This window comes from Lissotriton helveticus, chromosome 3_1 (genome assembly GCF_964261635.1).
Source record: "Lissotriton helveticus chromosome 3_1, aLisHel1.1, whole genome shotgun sequence".
In the NCBI taxonomy this organism is placed as follows: Eukaryota; Metazoa; Chordata; class Amphibia; order Caudata; family Salamandridae; genus Lissotriton; species Lissotriton helveticus.
Window position 1 is genome coordinate 1,129,385,703 of NC_136061.1, and position 20,811 is coordinate 1,129,406,513.

Here is a 20,811-nt window from a genome sequence, read left to right on the forward strand (position 1 = left end):
CTTCAATTTTTGTTTTAAAAGTCTCGGTTTCTCCTAATTTAGTACTTTTCTGCTAATCCGTATCAAGCCCAGAGTTGAATTTATTATTCGAGGTACTAGATGAGGCGTAACAAAACAGACATAGTCCACACAGAAGGATTATGTTCTTTACAATCAGCTTAACCCGCTTCACCATGGGCAGTGTGTTGCGGCAGCAGGCAGCCCGAGGTGCCCCCAGAGTAATTAATTGGTTTACTTGTGCACTCTGCAGCTTACAGCTTGGCTCAAAAACTGCACCTGCTGCCTGCAGCCCACGTTTACAATGTGTTCTTCTAAAATAGAAGACAATGTAATGAGAAGTGTCTGATATTGGGTTTATAGGACGCCTTGTTTAAATAGTTACCTATATTTACCACATAAATGTATAATACGCAATTGGAAAACTATGCCGGTTAACTCTACAAGTAAACACATCATACTCAAAGATTGTGGAGGGATGTAACATTGAGAGACATAATGTAGTTACACAGTGATACTATTGTGGCTTGTGCAGGACTGGGTGGAGGAAAGTAAATTACACCCAGCTTTTCTTCCAGAAAGCTATTTAAAAAAAAGTGTGATAAAGAGTGAAACACGCCACTGCTAAAAAAATAAAATAAAAAAATGTATAAACACTTTGAACAATGAGAATGTCGAGGGACTGGCATGACCACGTCTTCTCACATCCATTCTACACATCCTCCATATGGAATAGGGTGCATATACAGTTACATATAATGCTGCCCTTAGACCCTAGACTGAATGTTGGGAGATTATAACTGCTTTTTTGGCACGTTGGGAGATTATAATTGCTTTTTGGGCAGAGTTCCTGCGAGCAATGGCCATGGCTGACACAAGGTACACAAGCATCATTGGACCACTTGGCTACTACCAGGTTGCCATCCCTGACGTGTACTCTATTTGAATCCGTGATTTTTGAAGTCCAATCTCGGTGCAGGTGATAGTGCACTTTCCCTTGACTTCATTCAAATGGGCATTTTGTTTTCAGTGGAAATTATTACAGGATATCATTCATTCACACTCTTAAAGTTCTCTGAGATACTTCTAACAATGTGCAAGTGAGTGTTGAAACTACTTGCAACAGGCAACTCCTTATTAAAAATATTGCACATTTATGTAACAGAGTAACTCGAGTTGCCATGTAGCTATTCCTTGTAACTGCTTCCTTACACTGTGTTAAACCACGCGTGAATCAATTTTTTCACAAGAAGTACTTGCGGCTTTAATAAGGTCAAAGGCATAATTTGGCTATGTTTTTTGGTCTCCTTCTATTTTTACAACTTTGAACATAGGAATTCTCTCTACACATAAAGCAGCTGATTAAATGAAACATCTGTAAGTATTTGGAAGTAGAACTAAAGGAGTACTCATTTACATATTTTACATGCCTATGTAAATCTGTCCGGAAGTGTCCAACTCCTGATTGGTACAATTTCAAAGAGGGAACAGTTCTTTCTCTTTATATTAATTGTGCATGAATATTCTCATTTTAGAAGTTTTAGGGACTATTCACAAAGCCAAATGAAAAGGGGGGGCCCTCGGCCCCCCCGCACGCATGGCGGCGCGGCGACCGCCTCACCCCTGCTCCCCTCGGGTCCTTCGACGGTGGGGGCGTGCCCTGGGGGCGCGGCCCACCGCCGATTGGCCGGCGCCCCTCCTGACCCGGAATCAATGGACTGGTTCCGGGTCGGGGGGGGCGGGCGTGAGGAGGGGCCACCCGGCCCCTCGGGAATAAGAGGTAGGGAGCGCCCAGGAGACTCCCTTGTCCCTGGACGCTCCCTCGCTGAACGTTGTGCCCCGCGTTCGGGGCTTCTTTGTTTTAATAATCCTTTGTTCCGCTTTCTTTTTCAGGTTCCTGGAGGCGTTTTGTTTGGGATCCCTTTGTGAGCGGCTAGCGAGCGTCGACGCAGCGAGCGGAGGCCACCGGCTGAAGAGGCCTGCTCGGGCGGAGTTGATCCGAAACACAACACCACTTCGGGGACAGGAGCGGCTAGAGAGCGGCGCCGCATCAGGGATCTGGGCAACAAAGTCGGTATTTCTGGGGCCGGCGGCGAGGAGGTATTTTTGGCGGGACCTGGGGGCAGCCCGATCGTTAAGACCGGTAAGACGGGACTTGAGGGTTTACACTGGGGAATTGGGGCTGCACCGGCGGTGTTAGAAGTACGGGGTTTGGGCGGTAGAAGCAGTTCCCAGTTTCCCAGTTCCCAGTTACCGTCCATCGAGGAGAAGTGAGCGGGGGCGGAAAGGCTGCACCCGTTCTGTTACATACCCGCTGCGCGCCTGTTTATTTGCTCACGCGAGTGCTCGTAGGGCAATTTTGGTACGCTCTCTTTCTTTAGAAAGCGAAGCAGGGTCAACCAGGGCAGCTCCTGGATGGGAGACCCCATTTAAAGTGTGCAATCGTTAAAAAGAGTGATTAAGACTTTGGAACTGTTTTACAATTGTGATAAAAAGTGAATTGATGTTTTATAAATCTGGCTTCAGAATTGTTTTACAGTTTAAGAGAAAGTGTATTGAGGTTTTATAGATCTTTTAATGCTGCATTGGCTTTTGCGATTGAAAGCTGCTAACGAAACGTGTAGTTGCGAGTAAGTAGGGAATTCACTGTTGTCTCTTAAATATTCTGTCCCGGAAGGAATGTTGATTTTCTGTTTCTGATCTAAACGAATTTAGTAGCGCACTTCCCAACAGGGTGGTAGGGGGGGGGTTCAAGCCTCCATTGTTTTAAACCGGGTTTTTTCCCTGAATCTGCCCTCCTTTGTTATGACATGGTGGTAATACATATCTCTATTGCAGACCTTTAACGACACTACTGGTGCAATTCACTCACAGCTAAGGACGTAAGGACGGTAAACGCGCGGCCTGGTGTGGTTCGTGATTGCAGACCGATATCGCCGGTGAATACGCAGGACTGGTCGGTAAGAGGGGTACGGGGGGCTAGCATTCATTGCTCCTGGTGGCCGCCGGGTGGGTCTACATTAGGTTTACTCACCCCCTTACATAAGCGGACAAGCCGCTAGTGTTGCGGTCGCCGTTGCATGGTGCTGAAAGCCCCCTGGTGACCCTCCATCTGAAAGGTACACACAGCTGACCTGTTGGGAACTAAGTAGGCAGCGGGTGTTTTTGGGGTTAGCGTCATGCCAGGTCCAAGGGGTGGAAAAAGGGGGTCCAACATGGAGGCTATGATGCGGGCTATGATGCGGGAGATGAGCGACATTAAGCAACAGCTAGGACAAATTAAGGAGCGGGAAGCTCGGTTGGAGGATAGAGATGGCGAGGCACCGGGCCCGTCCGGGAGACCGATCCGCAAGAGGGTGGCACCAGTGCCAAGAGGGGAATTTGTCACCCCGCAAGGGAAACCTAGGTCCAAGAGACCCAAGGAGGCGGTCCCCGCCCCAGGCCCAGTGGACCCGTTACCCGCCGCACCGCCCGCGGTGGTCCCACCCCCGCATGTGCCTACACCCATTGCCCCTGTGGTGCCGGTGCCGGCAGGTCAACCAGTAGACGCTGGGTCTGCTCCTGCACCGGTGCCCGCAATCCCGGGTACAGGCGGGCCACTCCCGGCGCCCGCCCCGCCAGCCGTGCCAGGACCACTGGGCATAACCCCAGTGGTACCTGTTGTCCCGGGGGGTAACGCAGACTCAATGCCGCCCGAATTGGTATCTCAGTTAACGGCCATGATGCCATGGCTCCAAAGAGGGGGAGCCTTCCCGAATTCTGCAGACCATGCGGCAGAGGCGGCAAGGTTCGTGGAAAAAATCAGATCGGCACCGAGAGCCGACAGTGTTGCATTGCCAATTTCTTCTCCCCTTGCAGGTCCAAGTGTTCCCCAGCTGGACGGAGTACAAGGGCAGCCGCCCCCGGTGCCCGCACTTGGTAAGGAAGTGGCATTGCCACTCTTGGGGGACGGTGTAGTACCCTCCAGGAGCGAAAATCTAGCTCAACATGTGTCTTTAGCTGTTAAAGAAATGATTTGGGCTGATAAATACGTGTACATTTATTCTTTATTATTGGATAATAGGGAAATGGAGCAGGCAAAAGCCCTGAAAGAGTGGATGCTCCCAAGTGAATGGAGGGCGCAGTGTACTAGATTCAGGGTTGAGGAAAATCTCAATAATTGGATGCAAGCATGGGCCGTTTTCACTGCAGTTAAGGCTGAGCGTCCCCCAGATCTGCAGGCTGCATTGGCTTGCTACTCGAGCAGGATTGTGGGGTGGAGTCAACAGTATTCTGGGGAAGCATGGAAGGGTTATGACGTAAATTTTAGGAAGGCATTGGAATTCAATAGATCATTACCATGGGACTCGGTCGATTCCTTGGCCTGGCACAAACAGTTCTCTGACACTGCACCTCCCCCTCAGTTCGGTGCGGGCAAGGTGTTCACTAGACCGCAGCAGCCCTTTCGGCCCCCCCAAACGAGTGAGGTACCTGGGAAATTTAGGGCAGGTGGGCCAGAGAAGAAAGGGGTGTGCTGGGATTTTAATAAGCGTACCTGCACAAGGGCCGCGTGTAAGTTTAGGCATGCATGTGCCTCCTGTGGGCACCCCTCCCATCCAGAATCCACCTGTAGGTCCAAGCAAGGTAACACGGGACAGAGGGGTAGGGGAAAGCCACTATAAGTCAGACAGGTCACGCCCCCCCACTCCAGTGGATGTGGTGGCAATGATTCCATTTTTGAATAGATACCCTGACCACAAAGCGGCCACCCTACTCCAGGAGGGTTTTTCTAAGGGTTTTAGGATCCCGGCCGGGGGATACACAGGCAGCACGCACTGTAGAAATCAATTATCAGTCACACACAATCCGGCTGTCGTGGCCGCCAAAATTGACAAAGAGCTTGCCTTAGGCAGGATATCTGGCCCTTTTTCTGCAGTGCCAGTACACAATTTTGTGTGTTCCCCACTGGGAGTTGTCCCCAAGAAAGAGAAGGGGCAATTCAGATTGATTCATAACCTGTCAGCGCCAAAGGGGGCCTCACTGAATGATGCCATTGACGAAGGTATCTGTAGTGTTAAGTACGCCTCTTTTGATCAGGCTGTGACCTTATTACAGGCCACGGGACCCGGGGCGCTGATGGCGAAATCAGACATAGAGTCCGCCTTCCGCCTCCTCCCAGTCCACCCGGCGGATCAACATCTTTTAGGTTTCGCCTTTAGGGATAGGTTCTACATGGACAAATGCATGCCTATGGGTTGTTCTATTTCTTGCGCCTACTTTGAGATGTTTAGTTCATTTCTGGAATGGGCCATGAGACAGGTGACAGGCCATCAAAGGGTCATGCATTACTTAGATGATTTCCTCTTCCTCGGTACCGCGGGTTCTCAGGAGTGCGCACTAGCATTGCAGGAATTTTGCGTGCTCATGCGGGCTTTTGGGGTCCCGCTTGCGCCTGGGAAGACGGTGGGCCCGACCACCTGCTTGGAATTCCTGGGCATCGAGATTGACTCAATGGAGAAATGTTTCAGACTACCTAAGGATAAGGTGCGCAAATTCAAGACGTCGCTACAGTTACGCCTTCGGAAGGAGAAGGTCACTTTGCAGCAATTACAGGAGGTCGTAGGACAACTGAATTTCGCACTAAGAATCATCCCAATGGCTCGCCCCTTCTCTCGCTCCATCGCGCACGCGATGGCGGGGCTGAGGGAAAAGCACCACCGCACGCGCCTATCGTCTGAAATTCGCCAGGATATGCTTATTTGGATGGCATTCCTGGAGGATTTTAACGGTAGGGTGGTCTGGCCCGGCCCGCTCACTACATCAGCGGAGTTGGGACTATGGACTGATGCGGCCGGTAGTGTGGGCTTTGGTGCCATCCTAGGGAATAGGTGGGTCGCTCAACAATGGCCAGAAGAATGGAACACATGGGGTTTGCTCGGCAACATTGGCTTCCTGGAACTGTTTCCAATATGGGTGGCACTGATGGTCTGGCCCGAACACCTATGTAATCAATCAGTGGTGTTTTGGTCAGATAACATGACGGTGGTGGAATGTATCAATCAGCAGGGGGCGCGGTGTCCTTTCATACTTCGCCTGATCAAAGAGATTGTTCTGCGGTGCCTTAAACTGAATGCTAATTTTAGAGCCAAACATGTCCCTGGTGTTTTAAACAATGCTGCTGACTCCCTTTCTCGCTTCAAAATGCAGGTTTTCAGGGAACATCTCCCCACAGCAGACCCCTCGCCAGCACACTTCCCAGCGGTACTTTGGCAGATTGGTGCCCCAGATTACAGGACCTCGTGGTCGCTAGCTTAGCCCCCAGGACCAAGACGGCGTACGAAGGGGCGTTTCTGTCTTATTGTTCTTTCTTGGGGCCGCAGTGGGAAGTGCTTTGGGCGAAGGAGGATGGGTTTGCAGCCTACTTAGAATGGATGCACAAAGAGGGGCGCTCAGTGGCAGCGGCAACCAGACATAGGGCAGCTGTGTCATTCTTCGCGCAAGCTAGGGGCTTTCGGGATCCCACCAATACCTTTATGATACGCAAGGCTTTAAGGGGATGGCGCCGTATTCAGGGACACCAAAAGGATAAGAGGAAGCCCATGGGGTTGGCCCGGCTAACAGCCTTACTGGGCACGCTGGAGACTGTGTGTAACTCGGAGTGGGAAGTGCTTCTTTTTAGGGCGGCATTCTCCCTGGCATTTTATGGGGCACTGAGAATTAGTGAACTTGTGGCAGGATCTAAAACTGACATACTTGGTGGCTTGCAGAAGGCTGGGGTGACGATAAGGGGTGACACCATGTGGGTAATTATCCAGAAATCAAAGACCGATCAAGAAGCTAGGGGTCACACCATAGTTCTGCAACGGGCCCCCGCCAACCCGTGCTGCCCGGTGAGGCACGTGGAGTCACTCATGGGACTAATGGTCGGTTCAGCACGCAAGGCGTTGCTCTGTCACGCCGACGGGAGCCCCTTAACCAGGTATCAATTCAGGAGAGTGTTCGAAATAGGGGTCACAAAAGCTGGTCTTGATCCTAGAGAGTTTGGGTCTCATTCCTTCAGGATTGGGGCAGCAACTGAGGCGGTGGCGGGGGGCCTCCCAGTGGAAAGAGTGAAGACAATTGGGAGGTGGTCGTCAGACTGCTATAAACGTTATGTTCGGATTGACATGCTATGATTACCTGTCACTCACGCTTGGTCTCTTTTCCGCTCTCTTACAGTTTCTCAGACCTGTTACGCAGGGGAGGAATTTGTCGTCGGGCATCGCCAATATTCATCAGCACGGAGCAGCGAACAGGAAACAACTAAGAACAATGTCTGGATTGTTGGTCATTCATATGTGAAGCGAGCGGAATGTGTCTTCCTGTCAGGTGACAAGAAGGAAAGGGCGGCGCAACTAGGCTTAAATATCACGTTCTTTGGCAGAGGAGGGTTGTGTCTTCACGAGTTTAGGGGATTCTTCCAGGGGCTGTTAGCGCGCCAGCGGGCTCCACCGTCAGTGGTGATACTTCACCTCGGGGAGAACGATTTGGCAACACTGGGCAGGCGCATCTTGATTGAGGAGATTATCTCGACAGCGGGTTGGATAGCTAGGACCTGCCCCGGGTGCACACTAGTATGGTCACAACTAATACCTCGGCTTCAGTGGCGGGGGGGCGATTCAGTCAGGGCGTTGAATCACTCGGTAAAGAGGATCAACACACGGTTGGATAGGTTGTTCCGAACCCCCTTGTTGCAGTCAATACCTCATGGGTGCATTTGGGGTCAAAAGTTTTACTTGAAGGACGGGGTTCACCTAACAGATGAGGGTAATGTCCTATGGGCTGACAATATCTGGGCTTGGCTAGAGGGCTGGGGTAGGAGGATGTGTCCTTAGATAAGGGGCTAGAGGGGGAGGCCAGATCGTCGGTTAACAATACTGGCCTGTGGCGGTAAGGTCATTATCGGTGAGCACATATTTGAGGTCTGAGGGGGCGGGCATCATCCTATGGAGGTTCCCGCCCAGGGGGAGGAGCCTGCGGGCCACTCCCAGTACTCCAGGGGCAAGGTAATATGCAAAGGAGCGCGGGTAGGAGTAGTTCACGCTTTCCTTAGGCTGGTAGCCACCCCGCGCGCGTGGACTCATGACGCCACCGGCGCAGAGTAAGGGCCCTCCTTTAGTGGGTAAATGGAGTTTGGGGCGTAGACCGGGCAATTCCCGGGGTAACACTGCGCATGCGCACTTCTAGGGGGAAGGCGCCGCTTGTAGGACCTGACACCGGTAGTGACCCTGCCATATGGCCAGAAATGTACAAAAATCAAGATAGGATGTTTAGTTAAGCTAGTAACAACTTGTATTAGAGTTTTGTTAAGGTCAGGCTCTCAAACTTGTTGATAACGATTGTATAATTGAATGTCCTGCTGATTTTTGTATTTCATTGTTGATTATGCAATTAAAACCCTTTTTTAATTTCATACTTTAATAAATACGGCCGGGCGACTAGCGCCCGCCTTCCAAAGAGTAAACACGTCTCGTGTCCACGTTCCTTGGTGTTGGGTGCCGGATTGGGGGGGGGGCGGCAGCTAGTCGCTGACCATGTGAAAAGGGGGGGCCCTCGGCCCCCCCGCACGCATGGCGGCGCGGCGACCGCCTCACCCCTGCTCCCCTCGGGTCCTTCGACGGTGGGGGCGTGCCCTGGGGGCGCGGCCCACCGCCGATTGGCCGGCGCCCCTCCTGACCCGGAATCAATGGACTGGTTCCGGGTCGGGGGGGGCGGGCGTGAGGAGGGGCCACCCGGCCCCTCGGGAATAAGAGGTAGGGAGCGCCCAGGAGACTCCCTTGTCCCTGGACGCTCCCTCGCTGAACGTTGTGCCCCGCGTTCGGGGCTTCTTTGTTTCCCACCCACCATCCCTTGGTACAAAGTTTAAGCAGCGTTATGTCCGGTCTAAGGGCAAGTTTCATAGGTATAGACCGCGGGAGAGAGTAGGTTGTTCTGGTATTTGGTGATCTGTTGTCAGGCCTTTTTTCCCTTTGTAGAAGATGATGTGGGAAGTGAACTATATTTAGAGATGTGTGTCTTTAGGCCTTTTTTCCTTTGTAGATATACGTAGTTATGGTGATTATGAGCAACATGCGTGAACCGAATTGTAATTTTATGCCATGTGTCGTTAGGCCTTTTTTCCCTTTTAGCTATGCGTGAATAACTGTTCTTTATTAGCCAGTGTAGTTGTCCTTTAGCCTTTTTTCCATAGGTCGTCGTATTTATTAGGTATGGGGCATGCGGTAAGGTCATTATCGGTGAGCACATATTTGAGGTCTGAGGGGGCGGGCATCATCCTATGGAGGTTCCCGCCCAGGGGGAGGAGCCTGCGGGCCACTCCCAGTACTCCAGGGGCAAGGTAATATGCAAAGGAGCGCGGGTAGGAGTAGTTCACGCTTTCCTTAGGCTGGTAGCCACCCCGCGCGCGTGGACTCATGACGCCACCGGCGCAGAGTAAGGGCCCTCCTTTAGTGGGTAAATGGAGTTTGGGGCGTAGACCGGGCAATTCCCGGGGTAACACTGCGCATGCGCACTTCTAGGGGGAAGGCGCCGCTTGTAGGACCTGACACCGGTAGTGACCCTGCCATATGGCCAGAAATGTACAAAAATCAAGATAGGATGTTTAGTTAAGCTAGTAACAACTTGTATTAGAGTTTTGTTAAGGTCAGGCTCTCAAACTTGTTGATAACGATTGTATAATTGAATGTCCTGCTGATTTTTGTATTTCATTGTTGATTATGCAATTAAAACCCTTTTTTAATTTCATACTTTAATAAATACGGCCGGGCGACTAGCGCCCGCCTTCCAAAGAGTAAACACGTCTCGTGTCCACGTTCCTTGGTGTTGGGTGCCGGATTGGGGGGGGGGCGGCAGCTAGTCGCTGACCATGTAAGAGTATGTAACAGTGTAGTGCAGGAATACTATATTCCCTACTCCAAAACGCCTGTGAGTGGGACTTTATTGTTTTTGCATTGTGCTTGCCATGCCTTTCTACGTATTTAATGAGTAAATGTGGGCATACCAAGAAAAATGTACCAAGCAATTCTAAAAAAATACAGTATTTCATTAAAAAACTGAAACCTACAGACCTATGATAAAGATCTATGTCCTGGGCATGCACTGCACATAAATATTAATTAATAAAGTCTGACCTACATGGGCCTTCGGCTTCATTGTGAAGACATTCTTAAGAGATATTCACTACAACAGTTACAAATGAAGCCAGTCCGCTTACTTTTGCTGCACACACACATCACACTGCTTCAGAATACAAACTGAAGACACGTCCAACTGAAAATCGATTTTGAAATTTGAGCACATGCATGAACACTTTGGCTGAGAAATAAAAGCCTACAGAACCTGCCGGTGTCTAAACCAATCTCCAATCACACACGCCAAATAACTTCTGACTTCAACGTTCCACATTGCTTTAATTTACACAATAACTATTTGTATATTGGCATGCCACCATTGCAACATGCGCGGCTGTGCATTAAACGTTATCTCAAGATGAAAGTAAAATCTCGGAAAGGGAGCAAGCATATGGTGTGAAAGGTAGGCTTACCCCTCAGAGCAGGCAGCAGGGACCTGTCCCTTTTGTCATCGCATTTGTTACACTCGCTGAAGTACAAGAGCAAAAATACATCCATAAGCACCCACACCAGAGAAGTGGCAAGAATCACTTTGCAGTACACAAATCTCCTCATGTCTTTCCCAGGTCTGGAGGGTGCACTTCCGAGCCGCAGGTACTAACGAAGCAAATCCACGCCGCGCGTGAAAACTGCCGCGTCTGAGTGACACCATTCCATGGCACGCGCACGGGAGAAGCCTTCAGTGTCGCGAACTTTGGAGGCTCATGTTAGGATGCTGGGATGCTGCGCGCGCGCTGACGGAACAGCATTCCTCACAGCTGCTGCAACCCCGCGGGCCACCTTGACACGCTCTCAGCCTGCAGCATCTCTGGGTTTCACAGGTGCAGAAAAAATGAACAAACTGCTTGCCGGCTGCTGGATTACGTCTCACAAAGCAGTCTCTTTCGAATATTGGTATCGCCCTCTTGAAGACTTTCCCCACTGGGTATTTCCTCTTTCCTTCCCACAATGTCTTGCCTGAATTATGATATTCATGTGCGTGCAGCCTGGGGGAATGAACCATGCAACTACCTTCGAGAGCTGAGGGCTGCAAGCAGAGCTCGCGCTATAAGCTGTTCCTGAATCCAGACTGTAAGGCTGCTCCTAATTGGTTGTTGAAAGCAGGCAAAGGTTCAGATTTGATGCTGCCTCTCGATTGGATGGTACAATTTAGCCATGCATTGATTTTACTGTTATTATTTTGTCTCTGTTTTTAAAGTGTACAACAAAGGATACGTTTTAGGAAATTGCTTGTGAAATAAAATGGTGAAACGGTTTGCTGTTGACTCTGAGGAGCTTTGGTATCAGGAGAATGAAAAGAGTTTTGCATAGCTAGAGCATTTCATTTAAAATACAACGGCATGAGTGTTAGACCTAACATCTTTTGGCGTGGTCTCCCCTCACCTGTTTGGGCTGCCGACCTCATGTTTGCACCTGGTTTTGCTGGCTTAGGACTTTGAGCGTGTTTGACACTGCCAGTCAGTGCCAAAGCGCTGTGCTTGTCATATTCATACTGGTGATTGGTGTATACTTGATTGGCTGATTCAGGTTAGATGTAAGTCCCTTGTCTAGGGGTAAGACATATACCCAGGGCTTTAAGTGGGCCCGGTCTCCCCGGTGCTGAGCACAGTTGTTTTTCAAACGGGGTCTTGAAACAGGTCTCTATCGGGCTCTGTTTTGTGCCCTGGCACAGGCGGTCTGTTTTTTTTGCAGACTTCAGGGATAGCAGGCACATTGATGTGCGCGTGCTCACATTGCTCAATTCTCACTAGTGGAGAAGTTACGGCATGACGTTATGCCAGGTGAGCGTGGTAGGGGAAGGGAAATCCTTTAAAGAGAGTCATTTTCTCTCTGGATTTCCCTTCTCTTTTTGAAACTCAGGAGCAGCAACATTGTCGTGGTGTCACCAGGGCTTTAGATGGAAGCTGTTTCAAAATTATATACAAACCATAGTTGCTGCTTATTTATCCTATGCAACTAACAACCATCGACAACACCAATACTCCTGACTTGTTGTAGGTATGATATTACTTGTTGTAACATTTATCTTGATCTTGATGACAGAAACAGCAAATTACAAGTCTGGTTGTACAGTATCCTAAGCACATATTTTTAGCTTACATGTTTTTAAGCCATGCCCTTAATTACATTGGCCACACCCCTTTGCGAGACCCCCCAGTTTTTCATCCCACTTAAAGCCCTGCATATACCCAGGGCATTTACCTTGAATGTTCCTCCATGGGCTTGTAGCACTGGTTGTGCCATCCACCGAGGTAGCTCATTAATCGTGCTACAGGTTTGCCCTGGTGTGACCTGTGCACACATGTTACTGTTACTTGGCGTGGCATTTAAAAAGGTACGTTCCAAGGTTCTGAAAGTCTCTTGCTATATTGGAGTTCTCCCTGGTGATAGGGTGCGGTGTTGGGAAGAGATAGGGCATGTGCATGTGTGTGTGTTACATGTAAGGATCATGAATGGCACTGTAGGGTTTGTTCAATATGACGGGTCCTGCTTCTTGCACTGGATTACCATGGGGAAAGTTAGGGAAACTCCTGGGGTAGAATGGCACCCCGGACGAAATTTGGAGAGAGCCAGTACATTTCAAAGGAGGCCTTTTGAACTGATGGTATCTTCAAAGGCCATTGTGGGCGTAACTACTGGGGTCAGGCCTCCAAAAGTTGAGATGCTTTTGGATTTGGAACCATGCTATGCTGGATCATCCCTGGAACATCGACATGAGGAATCATTATGGCAGGAGGGACTGAAACTGAATTATCCGCAGACTTGCGGTGGCCTGCAGCTTGTGGTGCTCCAGGAGGAGACTATCTGTTGATGGATTTTGCCTGGACGCTGCTGGCCTGCAGTTAAGGGGCAACTGTTGTGGCCCGGGTCCCTAAGTACTCTTCAAGGGCCGTCTGGCTAGCTTCGTGTTCACGGGATCCCAGGGACACAAAGGATGTCCCTGTTTCCACAAAATGTAATGATCGGGCAGGGTGCAGCAGAAATGGGTGGAGGTCATTGTCGGTTGGGACAAGGATGGTTCTGATTTACACCATCATCAGACTGTGCAGAGGAGTGTGCTCATATAGATCAGCAGCCACCTGTGGTGCTGGGATGTGAGGAGTTCAGGGAGTGAAGAGGAAGCATGCAGAGTCCGGTGGACCTGTGCTTGCAACCAGGGGACCTGAGCTAGCTTGCACTCTTGAGCGTACAGTGTCCAAGGGGTGTTGGGGGGCCTGAGCTGGGAGCTGAGACTGTCTTTGACCTCAAGATTGGGAGGATAACAGTGCTTGACATCACAGCCTCTGTCCAATGTCGCTGGTTCCCGCTCCCTCTCCCCAAACCAAAAGGTACTTTGTTGTGTAGAACATCATAATGGGCACAAAATGTTTCACTGTGCCTTGTGGGCACCTACTGCTGGCTTTCAGGAGCTACAGCAGCTCACACCTTTGCCTGAGGGGAAACATTTCTTCAGACTTGGAAGTGTGCCAGCTTCCTGAGTCACAACCTTTTGTCTAGAGGGATAGCAATCCTGCACTTGTGCAACTGCTGCTGGGCACATTGAGGTCTAATCCGGATGAACAAAACAAAGTAACTGTTTCTATCTGTTTTAGCTGGTTCCAACAGTCTATTTAACATGCTGCGAGCAGGGGCAATGTGTATATGTAGCTGGTGTAGTTGAGTGACTGAGGGACTGGGTCAGGAGGTGTAGTCAAAGACATGTGATTGCTTGACCATTCTGCTAATGGGAAAGTTAGACAATTGCATATAACTGTAAAGTGTATATACAATGTGTATCTCATTTTGATTTCAATGGAAAAGTTTGACAATTGCATATAATAGTAAAGTGTGCATACGATGCGTATCTTGTTTTGATTTCAATGTGTGTTTAATACAAATACTAGTATTGTATGCATATGGTGTGGAGTCTTTTTGTGGATTACGCAGTGATGTGAGGGTGGTGTTGTGGCAATACATTACACTTGGGCCATAAGGACAAGCCTGACTACTCACTGCAAAGCTATCTAAGGGTGAGCATAGGTTATCGGACACATGTATGATACTCATCCTATCAAGAAAGGTTGATTTTGACAGGCTTTGATGTGTCCCAGCCAGATGCAAACTCCTGGGTCTAACAGTGACCAGATCCCGAAGATTGTTCATATATATCATGTTTTGGAATGTATTAAAATAAAAACACAAATATTTAAAGTTATACTATACCAACAGTGAGTTTCTCTTGTGATAGCATGATGTAAGGATAGTATTTGCACTATGCTAACTTGGTGCAAATACTAAACTATGCTATATGTACTCAACTGGGTCTTATCTCAAACTTATCTCAAACTGAGGCTTAAAGCATAAAATATAAGAACACGTCAATGACCTTGAAGCATAGTTTGCCTCACATTGAGGAGTACATTTTCAAGCTAGAAAAGGTTTAATAAAACATTACTAAAGTTACAACTTCAAATCAAATCAGTTTAGTCATAAAGAAATAATCACCTGAATACAGAATATGTAAATATAGTCCAGGCAAGTCCAAAGACAAATGCATAGGCAGGCTATCTAAAGAGAGAGTATGCAAATTATAAAAATTCAATTCCTATGAAGGAAACCTCCCTAATGCTAAGCTAAAGTTGCAAACAAAGTTGGGGAATTCATAAGCAGCAGGTGTTATCAACTATAATATATCAAATAGAACCAAAGGAAGGTTTGACAAACTGCAAGAAGAAATGTGCTTGCTCAATAAACTATCTCCATGAGTTGGAGCACAAGGAGCATTAGAGTGTAGAGGGATGTCCGCCTCCACAGGAGGACAAACGAAAGTCTAACTGTCTAATGCCAGAATGCACAATTAAATCATGAAATTCAGAAGAAAGATACAACTCCTATGGTTTCCACAGAGAAGGAGTGAATCTCAATTAACAGTTGGAATGTGCCTGGTGTTGGCCCACTTCTCGCAAATAATACAGTGCATAATATTTCATCAGTATGGCCTTTATAGATATCTCACAAGGGAATATTCTTCAGCTTCAGCTCCTTTCTTACACAGGTGATGAGAATCACTGTCCTACTCATTAAAATACAACAGTAATGACCATTGCACAAATGCTAACAAAAACAATATAATAAATGAGATCACAATAACTCTTGGCGCGTGTAATGAAAATAAATGGCGAGCAACAAGCAGAAATAAAACATTTCATTTATATGGAGTCTTTCAGCTAACTCCAGCTAAACTAACATGACCACACTCTAACTATAGTTAACTGTTAATGTAAAAGTCACAAATTATGGTCAGTCTAAATATGACATTTTACATGAATGTATTTAATAAATAATTATATGTGTTAGCATTAGTATGTCATTAAATATAAATGAAAAATAGTGATACTGTGTCCACCTCTAATGGGTCACAGAGACAACAGAAAAAACATTCACAATCTCCCTTTATGATAGTTGAGAAACCAGTTGTAGACTTTTGTTGTTTATGTCTAGATTCCACTAAACTCCTTTAATCCCTTCGCTGCTAGGCCATTTCCCCCCCCCTGTTCTAAGCCTTTTTTTGGCTATTTGGGGTAGTTCACACTTAGGCCCCCTTTAACCTTTTGACCACATAAGGTATCCACACCAAATTTGCGTCCTTTTCTTCCAACATTGGGATTCTAAAGGTACCCAGTGTTTGTGGATTCCTCTAGAGGGGACCCAGAAATTAGCCAAAATACAGCAAAATGTTTTTGGGGGGAAAAATGGGAAAAAGGGCTACTGATGATAAGGTCTGTTTTATTCCCTGCCAATCGTATAAAAAAAAGGTGTTGTGATGCTGAAATCACCATCTTCCCAGATTTCAGGGACAAGCAGACTTTTGACAGAAACCAAATTTCTTTACACAGTTTTGGCATTTTTCTGGGCCAAAGCCTATTTGTGCCATTTTTTGTGCTTTCAACCTCCTTCCAGTTAATGGTAGAAATGGGTATGAAAGCAATAATGGATCCTGAGAAGCTATACATTTCTGAAAAGTAGACAACATTCTGAATTCAGCAAGGGGTCATTTATGTAGATCCTTTAAGGTTTCTTTATAGAAACTAACCGTTGAATATAGAATAAATTGAAAATTAGTTGAAAAAAACAGCCATTTGTGTCAATGTTTTTAATTATGACAGCTGTTTGAAAGCAATATACCGTAACACCTGCTGGACCTTTCTGGTTGTGGGGATATATAGGACTTGTAGGTTCATCAAGAACCTGAAGAACCCAAAGCCAATAACTGAGCAGCGTCTTGCAATGTTTTTTTATTATCTACCAGGTAAAAAGCAATTCATTTGGGAAAATATATACATGGAAAAATTGGTATGAGAGATACCCATGTATTTCTGAAATTGGAAAAAGATATAGAGCTTAAAAACAGATATTTGCATATTTCTGAAATTGTGAGTACCCATACTAGCATGAGAATTATAGGTCATTTTTCAAAATGACTTATTTTTTACACATTGTCTTTCATTTGGAAGGCAGAAATATCGAAAGTCAACAGTTGCTCTACAATTCTGTGTTACCCTAAGTCTCCCGATAATAATGGTACCACACTTATGTGGGTAGGCCTAGTGCCCGCGACAGGAAACGGCTCAAAACTCAACGTGACTACACTTTATTTTTACAGTGAAAACTGACCATTTTTTGCAAAGTGCCTAGCTATAGATTTTGAACCCTAGATCTGCTGACACCTAGGGAAACATAGCAAACCTATACATTTTTGAAAACTAAACAGCCAGGGAAACCCAGGATGGGGTGACTTGACTGGGTCTCACCAGGTTCTGTTACCCAGAATTCCTTGTAAATCTTAAAATTTGTCCAAAAAAACCTAATTTTCCTCACATTTCTGTGATGGAAAGTCCTGGAATCTGCGTGGATCCACAAAATTCAACTCACCCGCATTCCCCAAAGTCTTCTGAGAAAAATGGTACCTCACTTGTGTGGGCAGGCCTATTGCCTGCGACAGGAAACGGCCCAAAACACAACATGGACACACCACATTTTCACAGTGAAAACAGACCCTTTTTTTGCAAAGTGCCTAGCTGTGGGTTTTGAACCCTAGCTCTGCTGGCATCTAGGGAAACCTAGCAAACCTATAAATGTTTTGAAACTAGACACCAGGGGAATCCAGGATGGGGTGACTTGTCCGGCTCTCACCAGGTTCTGTTACCCAGAATCCCTTGCAAACCTCAACATTTGTTAAAACAAACACATTTTCCTCACATTTCTGTGATGGAGAGTTTTGGAATCTGCGTGGATCCACAAAATCCCACCCACTCCACATTCCCTAAAATCTTCTGAAAAAATGGTACCTCACATGTGTAGGTAGGCCTAGGGCCCACAACAGGAAACATTCCAAAATGCAACGTGGACACACCACATTTTACAGTGAAAAATGACACTATTTTTCAAAGTACCTAGCTGTACATTTAGAACCCTAGCTCTGCCGGCACCTAGGAAAACCTAGCAATACTCTAAATTTTTTTAAACTATACACCCAGGGGAATCCAGGATGGGATGACTTGTCTGGCTCTCACCAGGTTCTGTTACCCAAAATCCTTTGCAAACCTCAACATTTGTCAAAACAAACACATTTTCCTCTCATTTCTGTGGTGGAAAGTACTGGAATCTGCGTGGATCCACAAAATTCCCTTAAGTTTTCAGAGAAAAATGGTACCTCATTTGTGTGGGTGGGTCAAGTACCCGTGACAGGCAAGGGCCCAAAACCTATTTAGGCAACATCAAAATCTCCTATCACAAAACAACCTGGTTTTTTAAGGACGGGTCTCATGAGTTTTTGGCCCTAGGCTCGACGGCCATCTAGGGAAACCTACCAAACCCACACATTTCTGAAAACTAGACACCCGGGGGAGTCCAACAGGGTATTGGTTGTATGGGTCCCCCAACATTTCTCTACCCAGAATCCCCTGCAAACCTCAAATTTAGCTGAAAAAAAACACTTTTTTTCTCCAAAATTCTGTGTGGGAATGTTCTGGAATTAATGAGGATCCACAAATTTCCTTCTACACAGCATTTCCCCAGGTCTCCCGAAAAAAATGGTACCTCACTTGTGTGGGTGGGTCAAGTACCCACGACAAGCAAGGGCCCACAACGTATTGAGGAAACATCAAAATGAAATATCACAAAACAACCTAGTTTTTCAAGGGGGGTCATCTGGGTTTTTGGCCCCAGGCTTAGCGGCAATCTAGGGAAACCTACCAAACCCACACATTTCTTAAAACTAGACACCCGCAGGAGTCCAGCAAGGTATGGCTTGCGTGGGTCCCCCAAAATTTCCCTACCCAGAATCCTGTGCAAACCTCACATTTTGTTGAAAAAAATCTATTTTTTCTCACATTTCTGTGTGGGAAAGTTGTAGAATAACCGGGCTAACACAAATTTCCTATCACCCAGGGTTTCTCCAGGTCTCCTGATAAAAATGGTACTCACATATGTGGGTAGGCATAGTGTCTGCAACAAGAAAGGGCCCTAATCATACTGTGGTGACTTCAAAATTACCTGTAAGAAAACGACCTAGTTTTGGGAGGGGGGCACCTGGGGTTTTGGCCCCGGACTCAATGACATCTAGGGAAACCTACCAAATCCTCACATTTCCTGAAAACTACACACCCTGGGGAGTCTAATGAGGTATGGCTTGCGTGGATCCCCCAACGTTTCCCTACCCAGAATCCCCTGCAAATCTCAAATTTAGCTGAAAAAAACACACATTTTCCACATATGTTTGTGTGGAATCACCGTAGCGGCACAAATGTCCTATCCCACAGCATTCTCCTTAGTGTCCCAAGTAAAATGATGCCACACTTGTGTGGGTGTCCAATGCAGAATTGGCAAAAAACTTATTTTTAAAATAATGTAGCGCTTGGAATTCTCGGTACAATACCCTTATTCCCTATGTTTTGGGCATTTCCCAGTCACAGGCCCTTGCCCCACTCACACAAGTGAGGTATCATTTTACTCTGAAGATTGAGGGGAATGCTGTGGGGTAGTTCATTTGTGTCAGCACAGCGATTCCACCCAAAAATATGTGGAAAATGTGTTTTTTTCAGCTAAATTTGAGGTTTGCAGGGCATTCTAGGTGGGAAAACATTTGGGGAATCCACGCAAGCCATACCTCACTGAACTTCCCAGGGTGTCCAGTTTTCAGAAATGTGTGCGTTTGGTGGTTTCTCTATCACAAAACAACCTGGTTCTGCAAGGGGGGTCACCTGGGTTTTTGGCCCCGGGCTCTGCGGACATCTTGGGGAACTACCAAACCCACACATTTCTGAAAATTAGGCACCCAGGGGAGTCCAGCGAGGTATGGCTTGCGTGGATCCCCCTGTGTTTTCCTACTCAGAATGCCCCCATCTGGCCCCCGGGGGGCAGAAAGACTGAATATGGCCCAATCAAATGGGGGGAGCAAAAGCCCTTGCCCAAGGAGCCGCTCCCCCCTCCCTGATGCTAGTGGATGGATCCCTGTTTGGGGATTGCCCTCCTAGGGGGATACCCACACAGGAATCCACTAGAGAAGGGTTCCATTGAAAAGGGGAGATTCTCCACTTTGCAACAGTATCTCTCCCAAGTTTTTCAGTGCTGGGGGGCTGAGATATCCCCACGAGCACTGAAACACTAAAACTGAAACTAAGTTTCAGTTCTGTTTTCAATCTAATGACGACAGCGCGCCATGTGCGCAATCGTCATTAGGTTGAAAACCAGTGAAGGGCTTCTGGAGGTTGGGGAAGCTCTTCCCCACCTCCCAAGGACCCCCAAACAATGGAATTCCCTGGATTTCGTGCCCCTGTCCTCATGAGAGAATGGTTCCGTCATGAGCACAGGAGCACTGGTGCTCATGACGGAACCATTCCGTCATGAGCACCGAAGGGGTTAATTTGTCATAAACAAAGCACTGCCTACCTTCAAATTCAATTTCCTTTTGCTTTATTTTCATCCCCAAGCTCTCAGCTCTCTCCACCCCTCTTTTCTGAATACTTCTTCCTTTTCATCAGCTTAATTCCCTTTACCACCAAGAACAAACAAATATCACAAACTGCAATACTCAATAAAGGTCTAAAAACCCACTACCAATACCGCTAAGCCATTTACCTACAGCAAAAAATTCCTTTCCTTTTTTTTTATTTTTTTATTATGTTTATTTTTTTCCATGTTGCACACACTTTATACATTATAGAATTTTCCAGCATTAATACTTCATGCTTCATAACTAAATAAACTATTTTTTACAAGATATACAAGCTTTTCGTTACACATTTCCACGAACAGTGTTTATGAATTTCTTTGTTAACCACAGTTAAAGCTTAAGCCCTTCTTGGATCTACCTGAGACCCAATTCCTTCCTTCCAAATACTTATGGGTTGCCATATTCTTAGGCCTAATGTCCTTCCCCTTTTCCCTTTACGTGCATAGATATTCTTCTCCATATTATACGCATTCAATAGATTAGCCAGCCAGGTTTGCAGTGTTGGTGGGTTTTTGTCAAGCCAAGCCCTTGCTAGGGTCAATCTATATACTGACATTGCCACAAACAGAAATTCCTGATGTGTATCAGCCCCTTCCAATCCCAAACCTAAGATTATTCTAGCTGGGCTAAGATTGATTTGAATCCCCAGGGATCTATCTAGAAAGCCCTCGA

At 47.0% G+C, this 20,811-nt stretch overlaps 1 protein-coding gene across 3 annotated transcripts in view; it reads right to left on the reverse strand.

Annotated features, from left to right (window-relative positions):
- The window catches only part of GALNT13 (polypeptide N-acetylgalactosaminyltransferase 13), a 1,001,053-nt gene extending 989,917 nt beyond the window's left edge, over positions 1 to 11,136 (reverse strand). For all 3 annotated transcript variants that reach the window (XM_078681726.1, XM_078681725.1, XM_078681724.1), the window contains exon 1: positions 10,559 to 11,136. In XM_078681726.1, the coding sequence (XP_078537852.1) occupies positions 10,559 to 10,700 (142 nt within the window). In that variant the 5' untranslated portion in view covers positions 10,701 to 11,136. The remainder of the gene's footprint in view (positions 1 to 10,558) is intronic.
- Between the last annotated feature and the right edge of the window lie 9,675 nt (positions 11,137 to 20,811).